Below are 18,970 nucleotides of genomic sequence, written 5' to 3'. Positions count from 1 at the left end.
TGCTAGTGACAGACAGATCAAGTGAATAAATACAATTTAATTAAAAATTCAACGTCTTAAAAAACAATTAACTTAAGTAAAAAAAATACCTCATTGTATACAATATGTATAATATTTAAGCAGTAAAGTTATAATTTTTTTTCCCCTCGAGGTTCGTTGACAAGACATGGAGTCGCAGTGAAGACTTAAGCCCCGTACAGACGATTAGACTTTCCGACAACAAAACCATGGAATTTTGTCCGAAGGGTGTTAGCTCAAACTTGTCTTGCATCACACAAATGTTGGCCAACAATTATCAACATAGTAACGTACTAGACGTACAACGTGCTTTTACAGCTCTTTTGTGCCACCCTTTAGGCTCCATCTGCTAATTTCGTGTTAGTAGAAGTTTGGTGAGTGTTGATTCGTGCTTTTCATTTTGTGCTTTTCAGTTTGTTTCTGAACGGCCGTTTGTTAACCAGACATGTTGTGGAATTGGAGGAGAAAGCGTGTTATTTATTATTGGCCTTGGAGTTATTGCTTTGACATAATTTTTTTGCTTGAATAAGGATTTGTTTTGGTATATTTTCTTTATTTTTGGATGTATAGAATACACTTTTTGGTTAAGTTCTATTGGCAGATAGCATATCTAATTTTTTTTTTAATATTTTTTTAATGCACAATAAAAAAAATTGTGGTGAATAATACTCGGCGTATATGTGTTTTACTTCAAATTACAGTTTGGAAGTAGGCAATTACATTTTAAAAAATATTCTGTAAAATTGACAAGGGGCACCAATATAGTTGTATCTTTGTTCTTAAAAACTACAGGATAATGATGTTGTGGTAACTTGCCCAAAAAAAAAAAAAAAAGCATAATAATATCATTTTTGATATCACTAGAAAAAAAAAGCCATTGAAAATGACTTTGCAATAACTCCATCAATATCACCAGCAAAGCAGCTTCATTATTATCCCATTAAAGTAGAAGAGAATTGTGCGCTGCATTTGGACATTTCATAATTTGCCACGTCATGAATGTTAATTCTCCATTACGAATGCTAGTTTACAAGACCAACCATGTGTGTTTGTACTTCGGACTTGTGTACACACGATCGGAAAATCTGGCAACACACATTTGTTGGTGGAAAATTTGAAGACAAGCTAGCCAACATTTGTTGGCGGAAAGTCCGACAACAAATGTCCGATGGAGCATACGGTTGGATTTTCCGCCAACAGCCTGACATCCAACATTTCCCGCTGGAAAATCCGATCGTGTGCACGGGGCTTTAGGCTTGCCATACATTTCTACAATTTTCCTTTAGATTTACCAAAACCATATAATATGAGGTCAATTCTAAACATTATACATTAGGGAAGGCCCTTGCACTACATAGTTGAAGGTACATCTAACGGAAATTGAACAAGAAAATTGTATAATGTATGGCCAGTTTAAGGATTAATGGCCATACCTAATGTTTTTGTAAATGATACCTGATGAGGGACCTTAATGACAGGAGCACAGTGGGAGAATCAAGGAGGAAGCAGTAATAGAAATCTAAGCACAGTGCAAACACAGCATACAGGGGAACAGATAAAGGGTCAGAGTAGACAAAAAGGACTATACCACATTGCCAGCTAATGGAAAATGGCTATAACTTGGAAGCTGAGGCAAGCAGTGCCTGGTCTTTGCCAGAACAATTGAAGGTATAGAAGAACTGTTATGGTAGAACAACTGATGGTATGGGATCCATGGGAAATACAGAGAGACAGATAAGAACTGGCAGAGCACTAGTACACAGCAGGCAGATGGGAACATAAATTCATAACTAGGAGCTACAAAAAACACTGACACACAGGATCAGAGTCAAAGACAATACAGACCAACAAGATCAGAAGTCAAAGCTAATAACATTCAAATCAGGATGTACAAGACAGAAGAGCCTAACGCAAACATGGGAGCCAACAGAGGCTTAAATAAGAAAGTAATACATGGTTCCATTCAACACTGGCTGGATTTAAGAGTGGAGCCCCTATATTGCTGCAAATACAAAAAAATAATACGCAGGTAAGAAAGGGTAGAAAAACATACCAACAGAAAAGTCCAGAAAGAAAACATACCAGATTCAAAACTTCAAAGAGAAACACACACACACATATACACAAGGTCACTTACATCTATTGATTGTAAGAGATAATGTAAGTTGAACTTAGCAACTAGCTACTTTGGAAACATTGGTTGGGTGATACTGAAAGGGTGGTTTAAAACAAAAACTAGACTAAAAATTGGTAATGGGAAAAAATGGTGGAGGGCAGATAAATCTTGTACTCTAGTTATATCATGACACTAAACTATCATACATTTTGCTCCCCAGAACACAGATTATGGAATATCCAGTTCAGACAGGAGGCCATTAATGTCTGTAAAGTTTAATTTGTAAAAAAAAAATGCATTGTGATAATTTTTATTCTACTGAGGACAAAGGGTTTTTTTTTTGTTAAAGATCTGAGGCCTTACACACCTGAAGCATAAAACGTGCCCAGACAGAAACAGGCAGATATTTTCCTGACAATAGTGGGCAGTCAGATAGTTGCCCTTCCTTAAAGCATTTGTTACCACAACATTTCATATTCCTGATATGTGCCTGCTGTACCATGCACTTGTATGATAAAATACCTTGTTCTCTTTGTATTGCTTCCTTTGTGTGAAATCCCTGGTGCTCCTGCCAGTCCCTCTGCTTTCCTATTAAAAACTGACCACACTTAGCAGGGGAACACACCTTGGTTAGTGTGCTCTCCTCCAATTATCAGACTTCTCCTGACAAACACCCTCTGCAAGCCTTTCACTGGGAAGATCAGTGTGCTGCTGCTTCTCAGCTCTTATGCAGCTGACAACAGAGGGAAGGTACTACTCACTTATAAAAAAGGGAAATAAAGGTAATTTTAGTTTTTATAATGTCTGTACAAACATGTTTTGCTTTTTTTACTTCCATTTTAAACTTAATGGGTTGTTTTACACGGTGATCGTTTACAACCACTTTAAGTAACAAAGACGAGTTCAGAGGGTGGTGATAAATGGGGAGTACTAGGAATGGTCAGGGGTGGGAAGTGGGGTCCTCCAGGGTTCTGTGCTGGGACCAATCCTATTTAATTTGTTCATAAATGACCTGGAGGATGGGATAAACAGTTCAATCTCTGTATTTGTAGATGATACTAAGGTAAGCAGGGCAATAACTTCTCCGCAGGATGTGGAAACCTTGCAAAAAGATCTGAACAAATTAATGGGGTGGGCAACTACATGGCAAATGAGGTTCAATGTAGAAAAATGTACAATAATGCATTTGGGTGGCAAAAATATGAATGCAATCTATACACTAGGGGGAGAACCTCTGGGGGAATCTAGGATGAAAAAGGACCTGGGGGTCCTAGTAGATGATAGACTCAGTAGTGGCATACAATGCCAAGCTGCTGCTAACAAAGCAAACAGAATATTGACATGCATTAAAAAGGGGATCAACTCCAGAGATAAAATGATAATTCTCCCGCTCTATAAGACTCTGGTCTGGCCACACCTAGAGTATGCTGTCCAGTTCTGGGCACCAGTCCTCATGAAGGATGTACTGGAAATGGAGAGAGTACAAAGAAGGGCAACAAAGCTAATAAAGGGTCTGGAGGATATTAGTTATGAGGAAAGGTTGCGAGCACTGAAAACGTATTCTCCCTGGAGGGGGGGCGTGGCCGGCGCGTGACTAAGATGGCAGCTTGAGGAGAGAGCTCTCAACACCGACGGCATCCGAAGCGACTCTCGACGAACCCATTCCGCCTTTCAAGCCTCTGACATCCCGGGAGAACTCCCGATCCGCCTCACAGCGATGTCGCTGAAGCGCAAAGACGATCGGCTTCCCCGAAAATTAACGGCGTTCATGTATCAGCCGTCCGCGCGGAAGACCCAAAATGGCGCCGGCGCGGACCTACGGAGCATACAGGCAGAGGCCGCAACTCTCGCGAACGGAGGGGGTGAAACGTACGTATCGACACATCCTCCGGTAAGCAGGGGAGACCCTTCCCTCTCACCTCCAGGGACACCCACAGCCCAAAGCCCAGCTAAGGCTAAGATGCGCCTGGACAACACAGGCACAGCTCAGTGCAGGGACCTCACTCATGGGACGCCTCAGGCCTTCCCTCAGCAGAGCCAGCAACCTGATGCCATAGCAGCATTCCCTACCATCGGGCAGGCTGTCATAGACACCACCTTAAAGGACATGCTCATGTCTCTAAGGAGCTCGCTGCAGTCAGATATGTTCTCTCTCATGCACAGTTTTGGTAGTAAAATAGGAGCAATGGATGACAGGATCACACAAATGGAGGTTACAGTAGGGGACATCACAGGCACAGTAAATGACATTATTGATACTCAGGAGGCGCAAGCTCAGGATATTACATGGATAAAGGACAAAATGGCGGATTTAGAGGACAGAGCCAGACGTAACAACTTTAAAATCAGAGGAGTCCCGGAATCTGTCCAAAACACTGAATTGCCTGCCTATGCAAAAGGCCTTATTAAAGCTGTGCTCCCTGAGGCAAAAAATATAGAACTTGTCATTGACCGCATTCACAGGCTGCCAAAACCCGCGTTTTTACCTGACGCTGTGCCTAGAGATGTCATCCTTAGAGTGCATTTCTACCACATTAAGGAGCAATTCATGCACAGGATGAGGGGATTAGAAAATTTACCAGACCCATACAATCGTCTCCAAATCTATGCTGACCTCTCACAGCATACTCTGAGCAGAAGGAGGCAGCTTAATACGATCACCAAAGCCCTCCGCAACCACCAGCTCCAATACCAGTGGATAGCACCAGCCAAGTTGTCCGTCCTCCGAGACGGGAGGAAATACGTTGTAACGTCCCTGCAGCAAGGTTTGCATCTCTTACAGAAATGGGGCATCGTCCCTGCCTCCCCTGGTGAGGCACCTATGGATCAAAGTAACACAGGCTCTATAATAGCCCAACCTCTGCCTCCCAGGAGCCAAAACAACGCTTCCCTTTAAAACTCAGGAATGGGCTCATACGTTCTATTTGCCGTTTGGTGATGCCATCTACTCATGCCAGGTCTTAAGACTCGTTACCCCAGTTTTTGTGTTTCTAGGCGCTGTAGCGCTGAGGTTTATCCTCAACAGAAACACCTTTTACAGTTCACGGTTTTCAGTACCTTAAAGCTTTCTAAGCTACAACTACCCGCAAATCTCTTTGCTTTTTGGTCTACCTAGATACAATTGTGTGCCTTTTTTTTTTTTTACCTTTTTTTTTTTGTTTTTTTTTTGTTTGTTTTTTGTTTTTTGTGTCTCTCCCCTTTCCCACTTCTCTTCCTTCCCTGCTTGTCTCTCCACCCTACACAGCACCCCGGAAGCCTCCACCCGTTGGACTGAACGTGCCTACTCTTGATCTATTCCGGTTTCCAGCACAGCTAACTGAACTTTCGGACCCCTCTAGACCACCGCCTTCCAAGGTAACAACCCTATCAGTTCCCTTTTGTTCTTTTTTGGCAATTAAGCACTCCACATGCCAATCACCATTGTCACAATCAATGCGAAGGGGCTTAACCACCCTGCCAAGAGACGGTCTTTGTGGTCGTTAACCAAACACACTAAGTGTGACGTTCTATGCGTACAAGAAACGCACTTCCAAGCAAGCAACCCACCGGTATGCACTAACAGAGAATTCAGCAATATTTTCACCGCTAATGCGGAAAAGAAACGGAAAGGGGTACTTATAGCCTTCAAAAACACTCTAGCATTTCATCTTGTCCAGTGCACAACATGGTCGCTATATAATATTGTCTTGCACCATCAATGGTGCTCCTTATACTTTTGTCACCGTGTATGCGCCTAATACACACCAATCTCGCTTTTTACGTAAGCTACATAAGAAAGTTGAAGCCCAAAAGCAGGGAGCTACAATCTGGTGTGGAGATTTCAACAGCACTCCTGATCCGGAACTAGATTCGACCTTTCAGCCTAAGAGACGCAGACTAGCGCTCAACCCTTTGCTGAGCAATCTACGCCTTCTAGACATCTGGAGATGTCAGCATGCAGATGAGAGAGACTACACATACTTTTCCCCAGGACATAATTCTTACTCCCGAATCAACCTTTTTTTAACAGACCCCTGGACTCTTCAAAATGTATCCTCTTCTACTATACATCTAACTACATGGTCAGACCACTCCCCTGTGAGTATAACCTTGGAAGACAAAATCAAACACTCACCAGCATATCTTTGGAGAATGAATTCCAGAATTTTACAAGCGGAACCCTATGCTCAAATATTGAAAAACGAATTGGAGGAATATTTCATTCGTAACAAAGACTCTGTTGCAGATCCGCATATTTTGTGGGCCTCGCATAAAGCATTTATGCGGGGAATTTTTATTCAACTTGGGGCTAGGGATGCTAAGCAAAGGAGGCAGCGGATGAACACCCTTCTTACACGTATACAAACTGTTGACTTGCTTAACAAAGCCCAGCCTACCCAGACACTTAAATCTGAATTAATATCACTGAGACTGGAGCTTAGGGCCCTTTTACTAGAGAACCATGACAAAATCCAAAGGCGGCATAAAATGACATTTTACGCTGCAGGTAACAAATCTGGTAAGCTACTCTCCCACCAAATTAAAGGCCATATTACTAGATCTCCCATACCTTATATCCATCACCCAGACTCCAACTCCAAACTGACTAATCCGCAAGACATCGCTAATGCCTTCAGCGTTTATTATGGCAAACTATATAATCTAACTGCTGATCCCAACCAAACCCAACCCACTCATACGCAGATACAGGATTTCTTAGACTCAGTGAATCTCCCCCGTCTGACTACACATCAACTGGAGGTACTCAATGCCCCTTTCACACAACTAGAAATTCAATCCGCTATCCAAACTCTACCTAATGGCAAAGCGACCGGTCCAGATGGTTTTGTAGGAGAGTACTACAAACAATTTAGTACAATCCTCACTCCACATATGATACCCCTATTTAATTCTGCTGCCTCCTCTGCTTCCTTTCCGCAAGAGATGTTAAAAGCGTTAATTGTAACAATACCAAAGCCAGGGAAGGAACCTAATCTCACTCAAAATTTTCGTCCCATCTCACTACTGAACCATGATATAAAATTGTACGCTAAAGTTATTGCAAAGAGATTAGATGACATATTGCCACTGTTGATACACCCTGATCAATCGGGCTTTGTCAAAGGTCGTCAGACCTCAGATGCCACCCGACGCATGATTAATCTTGTCCATCATGCAGTGACCCATCGAGTGCCTTCTCTGCTTCTCTCATTGGATGCGGAGAAGGCATTCGATAGGGTTCACTGGCATTACTTAAAATTAACCTTAGAGAAATTTGGATTTCAAAACCACATCCTCTCATCTATTTTAGCCCTTTACTCCAACCCTTCGGCCCAAGTTTACTGTTCCTCAATGCTATCGACTTCGTTTCATATTACAAACGACACCCGACAAGGATGCCCCCTCTCGCCTTTGATATTTGACCTAATGATCGAACCCCTGGCAGCTAAAATCAGATCCCATCCCAACATCTATGGTATTAACATTGGCAATACAAACCACAAGATCAGCCTTTTTGCTGACGATGTCATCTTTTCCTTGACTCGTCCCACCTCTTCCCTGGCTTCGGTACCACAAGTACTTGATGAATTTAGTCTCGTCTCATATTACAAAGTGAATGTTTCTAAATCTTATGCACTTCCCTTAGTCCTGCCAGAACAACAATGTCTGTCCCTGAAAGACTATTACCACTATGCGTGGGCCGCTGATTCTTTGACCTACCTAGGTATCACCCTCACCTCTCGTCCTAACGACTTGTTTAAGGCCAATTTCACCCCCTTTCTCAACCAACTCCCACTGGAACTCGACAAATTATCTAAATTGATGCTCACAAGCTCGGGTAGACTAGCAACATTCAAAATGATCCACCTTCCACGGTTACTGTACCTGTTTAGGGCAATACCAATCCCCATACCTGCACCCTTCTTCACACAAACCCAAACATTACTCAGAAAATTTGTATGGCAAGGGAAAAAAGCTAGAATAGCATACACTACCCTACTGAAGCACAAAACGGTGGGAGGTATGGGTTATATCAATATTAAGGACTACTACCACGCAGCCATACTGGCACAACTCAAAGAATGGTTTACTCCTGACCTTAACAACCACTGGAGCTCCATAGAAACCTCCCAAATACCTGGTAAAAATTTACAAACGTGGCTCCTCTCTGCACCTAAATTGAGGGTGAGGGATACACTCCTCTCTCCCCCCATAAGAGCATCAGTGAAGGCATTCGCCTATCTGGTCAAACACACACACACGAATACCAACAACTGCACTGTTCCTCTCCCGATAGATATCATTGGTCTACTGATCTCTGACATGCATATGCATTCTTGGAAAGCCACTGGGATCACACACATAGCGGATCTCTATAAAGATGGCCTCCTAAAATCCTTTTCCTCCTTGAAACAGGAATTTAATCTACCTCCCCGCAACTATTTCAAATATTTCCAAATAACTCATTGCCTAATACGGAATCCCCATCTCCACGTACATATTCCACGACCAACCTGGCAATATCTCACAGGTGATAATTCATCAACCAAAGGTATTTCTCTGTTTTACGCCACACTTAATGAAAAGACGTCCTTTGCCAAACTGCCCCCCATGATACAATGGGAACAAGATATGGACAACACATATTCATCGCATCAATGGTCACTTGCCATAAAAGCTGTTAATTCGGCGACTAAATCTGCTAACCTCTGGGAACTCACATACAAAATTAATCTCAGGTGGTACCTCACCCCAACCCATCTTCACACCTACTATAAAAATACAGATCCAACCTGTTGGAGAAACTGTGGTCTCCCAGGAACCCTTTATCATACCCTCTGGTCCTGCCCCAAATTGGTCCCTTTCTGGACAGATGTATTCAATCTCATATCAGAAGTCTCACACATTGCTACCCCTCCAAACCCCGCTCTGGCTTTACTCACCATTGGCATTGAACACTACCCTTACAGGCTAAGATGCATAGTAACGCACATTTGCCTTGCCGCTAGATTAACGGTGACCCGAAATTGGAAATCCTCTGCCCCAATTTCCTGTGCTGACGTTATACGAACCACTCATTTGCATGGGATGTATGAATGTATGTATGCCACTGCAGAGGGACATCTACCCAAAACTGCAACACTTTGGGAGGCGTGGACGGAGTGGTTCAACAATTCCCAACCCTTACTTATCTGAAAACTATAACATGATAAGGCTTCCCTACCCATTCTTTCTGCCCTTGCTCTACCATCTCCCTGGACCTCTCCCCCCCCCTCGATGGAGGGGGGGGAGAGAGGGACGGGGAGTGTGGAGGGAAGACAAGTCCCCCCCCCCCTTTTCTTTCTTTTTTTTTTCCCTCCCCTTCGTGTGTTTTGTTTTACCTTTTTCTTTACTTATCTTTGTATTCTCCTTCTTTACAAAGCCCATAGCTTCCTATGCTTTATGCTTACCTGCATCCGGGCGTACTTATGATAATTGATATGTGATGTTATGTTTGCTTCATTCTGGAAGATTGGCTATATTATTTGTTTCTTCTTAAAGTCAGTTTTATGTGATTTGACCGGTTTAGTTACAACCTCAGGGATAACTCTTACTACTATTTTCCTACATACATGTTGATAGGAGATTGTCCTCAACCCTGGACACAGTGAGATCCCATTTGGGGTGCCTGGATTGAGGCTAGTCCCTGAGGCCTGATATTTTCTATATCTATTGTTATGTCTTAGTGTTATATTCAATCCTACAATTTGTTGGTTATTGAATGCATCTACTGTGGACTAGAAGGCTACTACATGCAATGTCAACGCTGTATTTCTCTTTTGCTTTACTTATTTTTGTTTTTTGTTTCCTGTATTACTTCTAACTTCAATAAAAATTATTGAAATATAAAATGTAAAAAAAAAAAAAAACTTATTCTCCCTGGAGAAGAGATGCTTGAGAGGTGAATGATTTCAATATACAAATACCGTACTGGTGACCCCACAATAGGGATAAAACTTTTTCGCAAAAGGGAGTTTAACAAGACACGTGGCTACTCATTAAAATTAAAAGAAAAGAGGTTTAACCTTAAACTATGTAGAGGGTTCTTTACTGTAAGAGCGGTAAGGATGTGGAATTCCCTTCCACAGGCGGTGGTCTCAGCGGGGGGCATTGATAGTTTCAAGAAACTATTAGATAAGCACCTGAACGACCGCAACATACAGGGATATACAATGTAATACTGACATATAATCACACACATAGGTTGGACTTGATGGACTTGTGTCTTTTTTCAACCTCACCTACTATGTAACTAAGTAAACCATTAGAGTGCTGGGTCTTTACATATTTCAAACTTTACAGTAACAGTAGAGCATGTGTGGTGTTTTCAATCTTTACTTGTCTATATTAAAGCACTGTGCCCACTGCTCACTGTCAAGAAAATGTGTGCGGATCACGTGGCATACTTGGGCCATTTACGCCAGCTTAAGTGTTCCTTTTTTTTTCTTAAACTAAACAGACTGTCTAGGATAACTGTCAAATAATGTAGAGGCGGATATTAAAGAGAAATAGTCAAGACTGGGATAATGTACAAATATGAACATAATGGTGCAGGCATAGATTTGAAAAATTATATTTTCACTTTAGTTATCCTTCCATTTTCTAAGACTGACTTTTTAAGCAGAGCCAGAGGTGTGAAGCCCCCTGAGGTTGGCCATTTCTGTTCTGTCTCCTGCTCGGCCTTATGCTCTTTTCTTCACAACAAATAAAAGCCAAAAACAGATTCCTATTTTATGTTCCCCCTATGTGGCTCTTGTTGCTTGATAGCTAAACTGAGATATCTCGTCTGGCAGTAAAAAGAACAGTAACTGCCAGACCTTAAGGGACCTCTTAGCTCTGACCCTTAGCTCTGGAAGTCAACTTAAGAAGCAGATTCTTGCATGACTTTAAGTGTAAAATGTGGAGCCTTGGGGTTTATAGATTTAAAACATGAACTCTCTTCTTCACTGAGCTAAACTGGAATTTATTGGAAGTCTATAATTGTGTGTAGGAGTAAATTTAACACCCAGCAGAGCAATAACATAGGGTGATGACACCACTGCTAGGTCTATATTGAATTATAACAGGGATTCAAGACAATTTACATTTGTTTTTTATTTCCTCATTAGTTAAATTTAGTACTAAAATACAAGTTTTGCATATTTTATTTTCTTGTAGTGATGCTGATCTATGTTCTTGTATTATTGTATTAAGCAACTACAGTGTTTTTAGCTACTGACTTCGTTTTTAAAAATTGTTTGCAGCTTGAACACCGCTTTAACCTATATCCTTAACCTATAACTTAAAGAGGAAGGAAACCCTGATGGGTTTTACTTCCTCTTTGGCTCCCTGCAAAGCCTGAAAATTAAAAGCATAATGGGTTAGTATGTATCTCATACTAGCCCATTATGTGACACTTACCTGCAAACAAATCCATCGCTGTCCCCTGCGCAGGCTGCATCCATCTTCGCCCCTCTTTCTTCTGGGGCCAGCATGCGCATGGGAGCTGTCAGTAATGGTGGCACATGATGGGGAAGAAAAGGCACAGAGGTCTGTTTCTTCACAGCACATGCGCCGATTACATCATCGGCGCACTAAAAGTAAAATATCTCCTAAACGTGCGCCGATATTTCCACTACCTATAGGTAAGCCTTAATCAAGGTTTACCTATAGTTAAAAGGCAGGAGGGAGGGTTTACACCCACTTTATACTGGCTTTTCAAAATAATAGATGCAATAATTTCGAGAGTAGGTGAAAAGTTTATTTTTAAAGTCAGCAGCTACAAACACTGTAGTTGCTGACTTTTAATAAGAACACTTACCTGTCCTGGGAGCCAGCGACGTCAACCCCCCCCCCCCCCCCCCCCGAGGGAAATCTGTCCATTGGCTTGGGTGCAGGCCCCGCCATTGTAAATAAGGCAAAACAGCAGTGGAGCCTTCAGCCTTCACAGCCGGTTTCCTACTGAGCATATGCGAGTCACGTGTGCTTTCTGAATGGCCACGTTGTCTGACATACAGGTTTCAGAAGGCAGTGGGGGAGCAGTAGGAAATTATGCCCTAGGCCACACTCAGTACTTCATAAAAGGTAAGAAACAAAAGCAAAAAAATATATCCAAAAACGAGTGGTGGAGGGGTGGTCTTTCCTTTAAGATAAAGTTGTAAAAGTGGGTGGAACGCCGCTTTAAGGAAAACTAGTGGTAAAAAAAGCATATGTGCGTCTGACCAATCTTTTTTTTTTTTTTTTTCCATTTCAGGATGTATAATAGTGTTGCTAAAATACAAACTTTATCTCTACCTTTTCAGCTTTCATTCTCACTGGATCTGTCTCTGTAGATGTGTCCAAAGAAGGACGTTTTTAGATCATTTGTTTATATTGTTTATAATGACAGTGCAGCCCTGACTGGAGGCTGCTTTAAAAATACATGAGTTGTTCTGGTGCCTGGACCTGCAAGTGCTGCCTGCAGGTGATGGAAAGATGTGGTTGGCTGCCCGGTAGGCAAAGGGATTTAAGCCTCCTCCTCCAGTGATGGAAGGACACCAGCACATCAGGTGAGAAACTGCTTGGAGGTTGAGACTCAACAAAGGAGTTTTCAACCTTCAAGTGAAGGCACCAGATAAAGCTAAACATAAAGAAACTTGGAGAGAGAAAGGCCACAGTGGAAACCTGCCACTAACATTCCAGCCTTAACGTCATCTGCTTCCATTCAGCTCTCAGGAAGGGTCATCATCGGACAGACAGGGCTCAGGTAGACTATTAACAGATGTCAGATTTGAGAACATCCCTTTTGACCACCCTCTTGTGTGTTGAATGTTGCTTATATATCTGTTTGAGGGCATTACTGCTCTTTGGATCCTTGATTAAAAGGGACATCCTTGTCCTCTTGCTAACTGCTGGATTAGGACACTGCAAAGATACCATTACCCATGTAAATTACAATTACCTTCACTTGAAGGTTGAAAACTCCTTTGTTGAGTTTAAAGGACTCCACTACCAGCATACTCTGTGGCAAGTTTACCCACTAGGCAGTGATTAGTGAATGAATGAATGAATGAATGAAATACTTATATAGCGCACAATGCGAACTGAATCGCCTCTAGGCGCTGTGGCGAGCTTTGATCATCTGCTAAAAGAGGAAGGTCTTGAGTTTTTTCCTAAAAGCCAGGTGATTTTCTTCCAGGCGGATCTGGGCTAGTCTGGGCTAGTAGATTGTATTTAAGAGTTGTAGTGTTGTTGCTTGCAGTGTCATTTCCTACTCACCTAGCGCTTTTTAGGCAGAACCTCAGATATCCACTATTCGTGTTTCAGTCACAGTGCCTTAAAATGTCTTATGACTTCCCTCAATTGCATGTTTACGCTTTTCTTCAATAGTTCCTTTGCTGGATTTACCCACAAACACAAGATGGGGCCAGGCAAGGGAAAACGATAAAGAAAAAAGTAACTATGACGTCTAAATTTTGTGCTTGGTAACCTTGCTATCGTTGGTACTGGCTCAGAATTGTTCTTTGGTAAAACAATTATGGACTTCAGCATCTCTCTTTTAAGAAACCTTTGCCAATGTGACAATATAGTTGTAGAATATGTTTGTCTATGTGTAGATGGACACTCAGCAGGTGCCATCAGCATTTTCCTCCATAAAGATATCTGTTTCCTTGTATAAATGGGTACAAAATCAATATAATCACAATAACATTGTGCTTTATCTCTGTGTTATGTAACATATGTTCTACTGGGCATATGTGAAACGTACAAAAATACATATTATAATTCGAGTTTGGGTTAATTGTATTAATGACCATACATCTATATTACGAGATCCAAACCATGTTACTGAGATCATCAGCCGTACCATGAACTGAACTGAAAATGTAAACAAATCCATGCACAAAAATATAATTTCCATATAAATCATGTACAGGATTAGATTTCGTAAAAACACTCATAGCGTATGGTGACACTGTCCACCATAATAAAAACTTAAAGCTGCACTCCAGCCAGGAAGATATCAATTCTATTAACACGGTACATGCCTACCTTCTTTGCAAAAACATCATCCATTTCTTCTTGCAGTGCATTTTAGAACTTTTTTGTATCAATCAAATAGGTCCCTCTTTTTTATGCTGTCTTCCCGTTTGTGCAACCTATGGAGAATTGGCTCCCAGTTGTGTTTCCTCCTAGTTGTAGTATTCAGAAGGAGAAGTCTTTACAGCACATTTCCTTCTGTGGAGGGTACATTCAGTACAGCACCCAGTCAGGACTTGCCCACATGCACTGAATGGCAGCTATGCCTATCTTGTCAGCACAACCTATTGTGAATTCCCAATAAATGATGAGAAATGTAGCGCTTGTTTCCCCCTGCTGATGTGATGTGTGGCACCAAAATATGTCCTCCCCTGGAGGTGGGGAAAAGTGCATTTTCTCAAAAAGCTGGTAACAGCCCTGTCATAGATCTGCGGAAGCTGTTACGTGCTCTCATCAAGAGTGCCTGACTATGACCGCCCTTTACATCCACCTCCGCAATTCATAGAAGCCTTATTACATCTTTTATGAATGAAACACAAACTATAAAGGAGGTGGACCTTGTATTCATCTGCCCATCCTACATTCATTGATCGTGCTCATTCACAGAAGCGATAGTACGGCAACTACGAATGGAGGAGGTGGGCGGAAAGGGCGGGCACAGTTGGCACGCTAGGTGAGAGCCTGTGACAGCTCCCTCAGGGTCGTTAGCCCCCACTAAAGTGCCGGGGGTAGGGGGGAATGGATAAGGAAGATCTCCACTAAATTAGGAGACAACAAAACAAGGGACACCTCACACTGATAGTAAGTAATGTCTCTTGTGCTGATTTTTTTTTAAACTAAATTGGGCTTTAAAGTGGAACTACTCTGAATCTGAGCACCACAAACCAAAAACAATATTTTCATTCATTTTCAACATTTAAAGCAAACTCCCCCATCCATCCATGTCTCTCCATGCTTTATTTTGCTGAGGTATCAGTTTGAAAAACATCCACCTAGCACTTCTAGTGAGGCCATCTTGAGTAAGGGCAAAGGATTCATGTAGCATTTACTTCCTGGAATCCATCTGCCCTTAGCTAAAGCATGCAGGCAGGATGGAGTGCTTAGCTGAGAAAACCCCTCTTCCTCTCCTGAAGACTCCTGGGGTGCATGCTATCAATTGTCTAGGCATGAAAAACAGGAAGTAACTGAAGAAATGTAAAAAAAAAAGTTTAAAACAAGTAAATATAATATATTTTGCTATCTATTTACTAATGGTAGCAGCATAATGATTAAAAATTGTCAATGTTGATTGAGAGATTGAAGTTCCGCGGCACACTGGTGTAGTGGGTAGCACTCTCACTTAGCAGTAAAAAGGGTCGCTGGTTTGTATCCCAACCACGACACTACCTGCCTGGAGTTTGCATGTTCTCCCTGTGCCTGTGTGGGTTTTCTCCAGGTAATCTGGTTTCCTCCCACACTCCAAAGACATGTAGGTAGGTTAATTGGTTTCTGTCCAAAATTGGCCCTAGTATTTGAATGGGGACCTTGGATTGTGGTCTCCTTGAGGGTAGGGACCGATGTGAGTGTGCAGAGATAGGGACAATTGTAGACACTCACTCAGGTTGAAGTGGATGGACTGGTGTCTTTATTCAACCTTACTATGTAACTATGCAATTTAAAAGTAGTATAAATATCCAAACATTCTCAAAAGAAGAAGGCAAAAAATATAAAAGAGGGTTTGTTGATGACAATGATATTTTGAAAGCATAAGACAATGGTATGATAGTTCATGCTGACTTATATACTGCATACAGGAGGCAAATATGCATTTTATGCAAGGAAACAGAGGTGTGAAATCAATATTGGGTAGATTGAATCCCAGGCTAGGGATTTTTTTTTGCTTTTTTTCCATTTACCGGGTTAGCTGTGCAAGGTGATCTCTAATTCCATTATTTTGTCTACAATCCATTCCAGCTCTGCCATGTAAAAGCAACAATACAAACTAAATTTGATTTTTTTTTTTCCAAAATCTGTCCAGGCGCTTGTATGCTTTACAAGCACCTTGTTTGTTTTTTGCCTTTGTCGATAGTTTTCAGTCTTCATCCTGAAAATCCTTCTGTCTTACATCAATCCTCTTCAGTAAACATTGAAAAAAATGCTCTAAGCATTTCATGGGAAATGACTGAGCTAACATCCCTGCTGGACACGAGATCCTCCAAGTATACAATGGTGACATCTGTGTCACAGATCTCTCCAAAGACTTCCATTCACTCAATCATGTTTTTTCAGCTGCTTGTTTTCCACCCAGCATCAAAGTGTAATGTTGTTACATTTCAGGTCAGTGTCCTCCTGGCTCTGATTCCAATAATGACGCAAGAATAGTTGTGTTAATAAAAGCCTAATGTGCAACTGCAGGCAAACGGCTAAATGCACAGTTGAAATTCATATATGTTTTACCTGCCAAAAACATAATTTTGTTCAACCAGTTCCAATTGCTTCTGCCGCACACTATACAAGGTTCTACTGATTTTTCTCCACTGCAGACAAAGCAATGTAGTTTGGCCAAAGCTGTGATTGGATAGCGGAGGAACAGCGGCTCACTGATAATAGTCAAAGCCCTTGTACACACAGTCGGACATTCCAACAACAAAATCCGTCGGATTTTGTCCGACGGATTTTGTCCGAAACTTGTGTTGCATACACACGGTCGGACAAAGTTGTCGGAAAATCCAATCGTACGTAACATGACGACTTTATTTCATTACGACGGGACTACGTTCAGGCTAGTAGCCAATAGCTTTGGTCTAGCAATTTGATCTGAGCATGTGTGTCACTTTGTCCGATCGGAATTCTCTACACATGATCGGACAAAGTCCGATTGGATTATGTTGTCGGAAAGTTTTATAGCCCAGCTCTAAAATTTGTCCAAGGTTAGGTTATGGGTTCATGGGATATCTCAGCCAAGGGCAGGTGTTTTCTTGAATCCCCTGGCCTGCTGGGAGTGCCTATATATTCGGGTGAGGTCAGGTCATCTCTGTTCTGTACCACCTGGACGGCTATCTGGGTGGGCGTGTGTCGTACACCCCGGGCTGCTAGGCCAGAGATTGGGCCTAGCCTGGGGGCATCTGGATGTCGGGCTCTGTTAGGGCCTATCCAGAAGTAATGAGAGCAGTGCAGGATTGGGATTGCGGCTTGCAGTCCAACCAGAGGCGATGGTTCTGCCGGCCGAAGAGCCTGTCAGTGGTCGGAGGTAGAAGGGAAGCTGTCGCCACAAAGGGACCAACCACCTTTACCAGGGACCACAGTGAGTGACTGACGCAAGTACCGGAACCACATTCTCACCAAAGGGCACGGTGGAGAATCGGGAAACTTCAGGCAGTGATCAAGTCAGAGACCCAGCCCACTGAGGAGAAACTTGCAGAGCAGCCTTGTGAGTCAAGCCAGGAAACAAGCCAGTTAGCAGGGGTAAGGCTTAAGTAGTATTTGGAGTGCCAAGCTAGGGACCCAACAGAGAAGCGGGGGTGATGCTTGAGGGAGATACCACCACAAACCTTGGAAGGGCTCAAGGGACTCAGAGTCAGTGAATCAGAAGGTCTAGTGAGAGCTCAGTGTTGAAGAACTGCAAGAAGCAGTTGTAGTGACATTGAAAGGACTGTTACGTTTGAGTTAGGAACTGTTAAAGACTGTTGCCATAGGAGACAGCATTCCTGCAAGTGCAGATGTGGCTTCTTGCTGGGGCCTTTCTCTGCATGGCTGTTCTCTTATTGAAGTCTCGGAGTCTGTCAATTGAATTTGCAACTACCTAAAGGTGTCCTTGCCCTAACCCTCTTTCCTCCAAAAATATAATATAATAATGCTGAAGAAGGCTAATCTTTCAAATTCACTGAAGCATTATTAGTCCAAAATTATTTTTTTCTTAAAATTCCTGTAGTCCCTTACAGCTAATATGCATAAAGAACAAGCAAAGGGTTATCATTTGCAGGAGAAATGAAAATAAAACGACATCAAATGTCATACTCTTGCTAATGATGTTGATAAGGTTAAAATGAATCATGAAATTTGGAAATGTGTCATTATACAGGTTGTAAATGTAGGTCAGAAAATGAATCAAGGACTAATTAGTGAAGGTTAAGAATACTATACATTGTTTTTAATTTTGAAAATATTTGAAGACAATTGCCCCAAAAATATTCAAATATTAACTTTCACTTTAATACCACCTACAGTACACATACTCCATGCAGGTATGTAAAATGTAGCAAGTCAGTGGTATATAAAATATGTTAACTGGTCAACTATCACAGATGGATACACCCTAGTAATGGTATAGAAGCAATGAAAGGAGCAAAAGAACATGAGGTTTTGCCGCAAGTGGCAATATTAAAAGTTGAACATCTAGCATTTCATTAGCAATAAGCAAATTATCTTTCCATTTGCTTGGATAGCACAACAAACACTGGTTCCCTATATGCACAGCAAGCGCATGCAGCTGATATTTACAACACTGGGCTTGCAGCCACCACTGAGACAGTACAGCCCACCGCTGGGAGCAAGGACCGTCTGTAAACAGAAAAACACAGCAAAGCTTAACAGAGAGAGCTATCTATTAATAGAGGGGGACAGCTCATTATAGTAAGAAAGGAAGTAGAATAGAGTAGAGTGGGTCACAGAATGATCTAACGTAAAACATCCTGTAGGGAGATAATCAGAACAAGAACATCAAGAATTCGCCATAAAGAGTATGGGAGAATATAAACAGTCAAAAGCATTTTTTGTTGTTGCTTGGTTGATGATATTATACTATATTGTGCACAGAGAACACATTATTAAGTCAGGGGA

General features: G+C 41.9%; 1 protein-coding gene across 2 annotated transcripts in view; it reads right to left on the bottom strand.

Annotated features, from left to right (window-relative positions):
* The window catches only part of CACNA1S (calcium voltage-gated channel subunit alpha1 S), a 223,094-nt gene that overhangs the window by 36,844 nt on the left and 167,280 nt on the right, over positions 1–18,970 (bottom strand). The window contains exon 30 of one of the 2 annotated variants that reach the window (XM_077481482.1): positions 18,632–18,691. The exons of the other annotated variant lie outside the window; for it this stretch is intronic. Within the exon in view, the coding sequence (XP_077337608.1) occupies positions 18,632–18,691 (60 nt within the window). The remainder of the gene's footprint in view (positions 1–18,631; positions 18,692–18,970) is intronic. 2 annotated transcript variants of the gene reach the window in all.

Source organism: Lithobates pipiens, unplaced genomic scaffold (assembly GCF_037356315.1).
Source record: "Lithobates pipiens isolate NorthernLeopardFrog02 unplaced genomic scaffold, aLitPip1_a1.2 Scaffold_16, whole genome shotgun sequence".
Taxonomy (NCBI): domain Eukaryota; kingdom Metazoa; phylum Chordata; class Amphibia; order Anura; family Ranidae; genus Lithobates; species Lithobates pipiens.
This window is presented reverse-complemented; position numbering and strand designations above follow the sequence as displayed.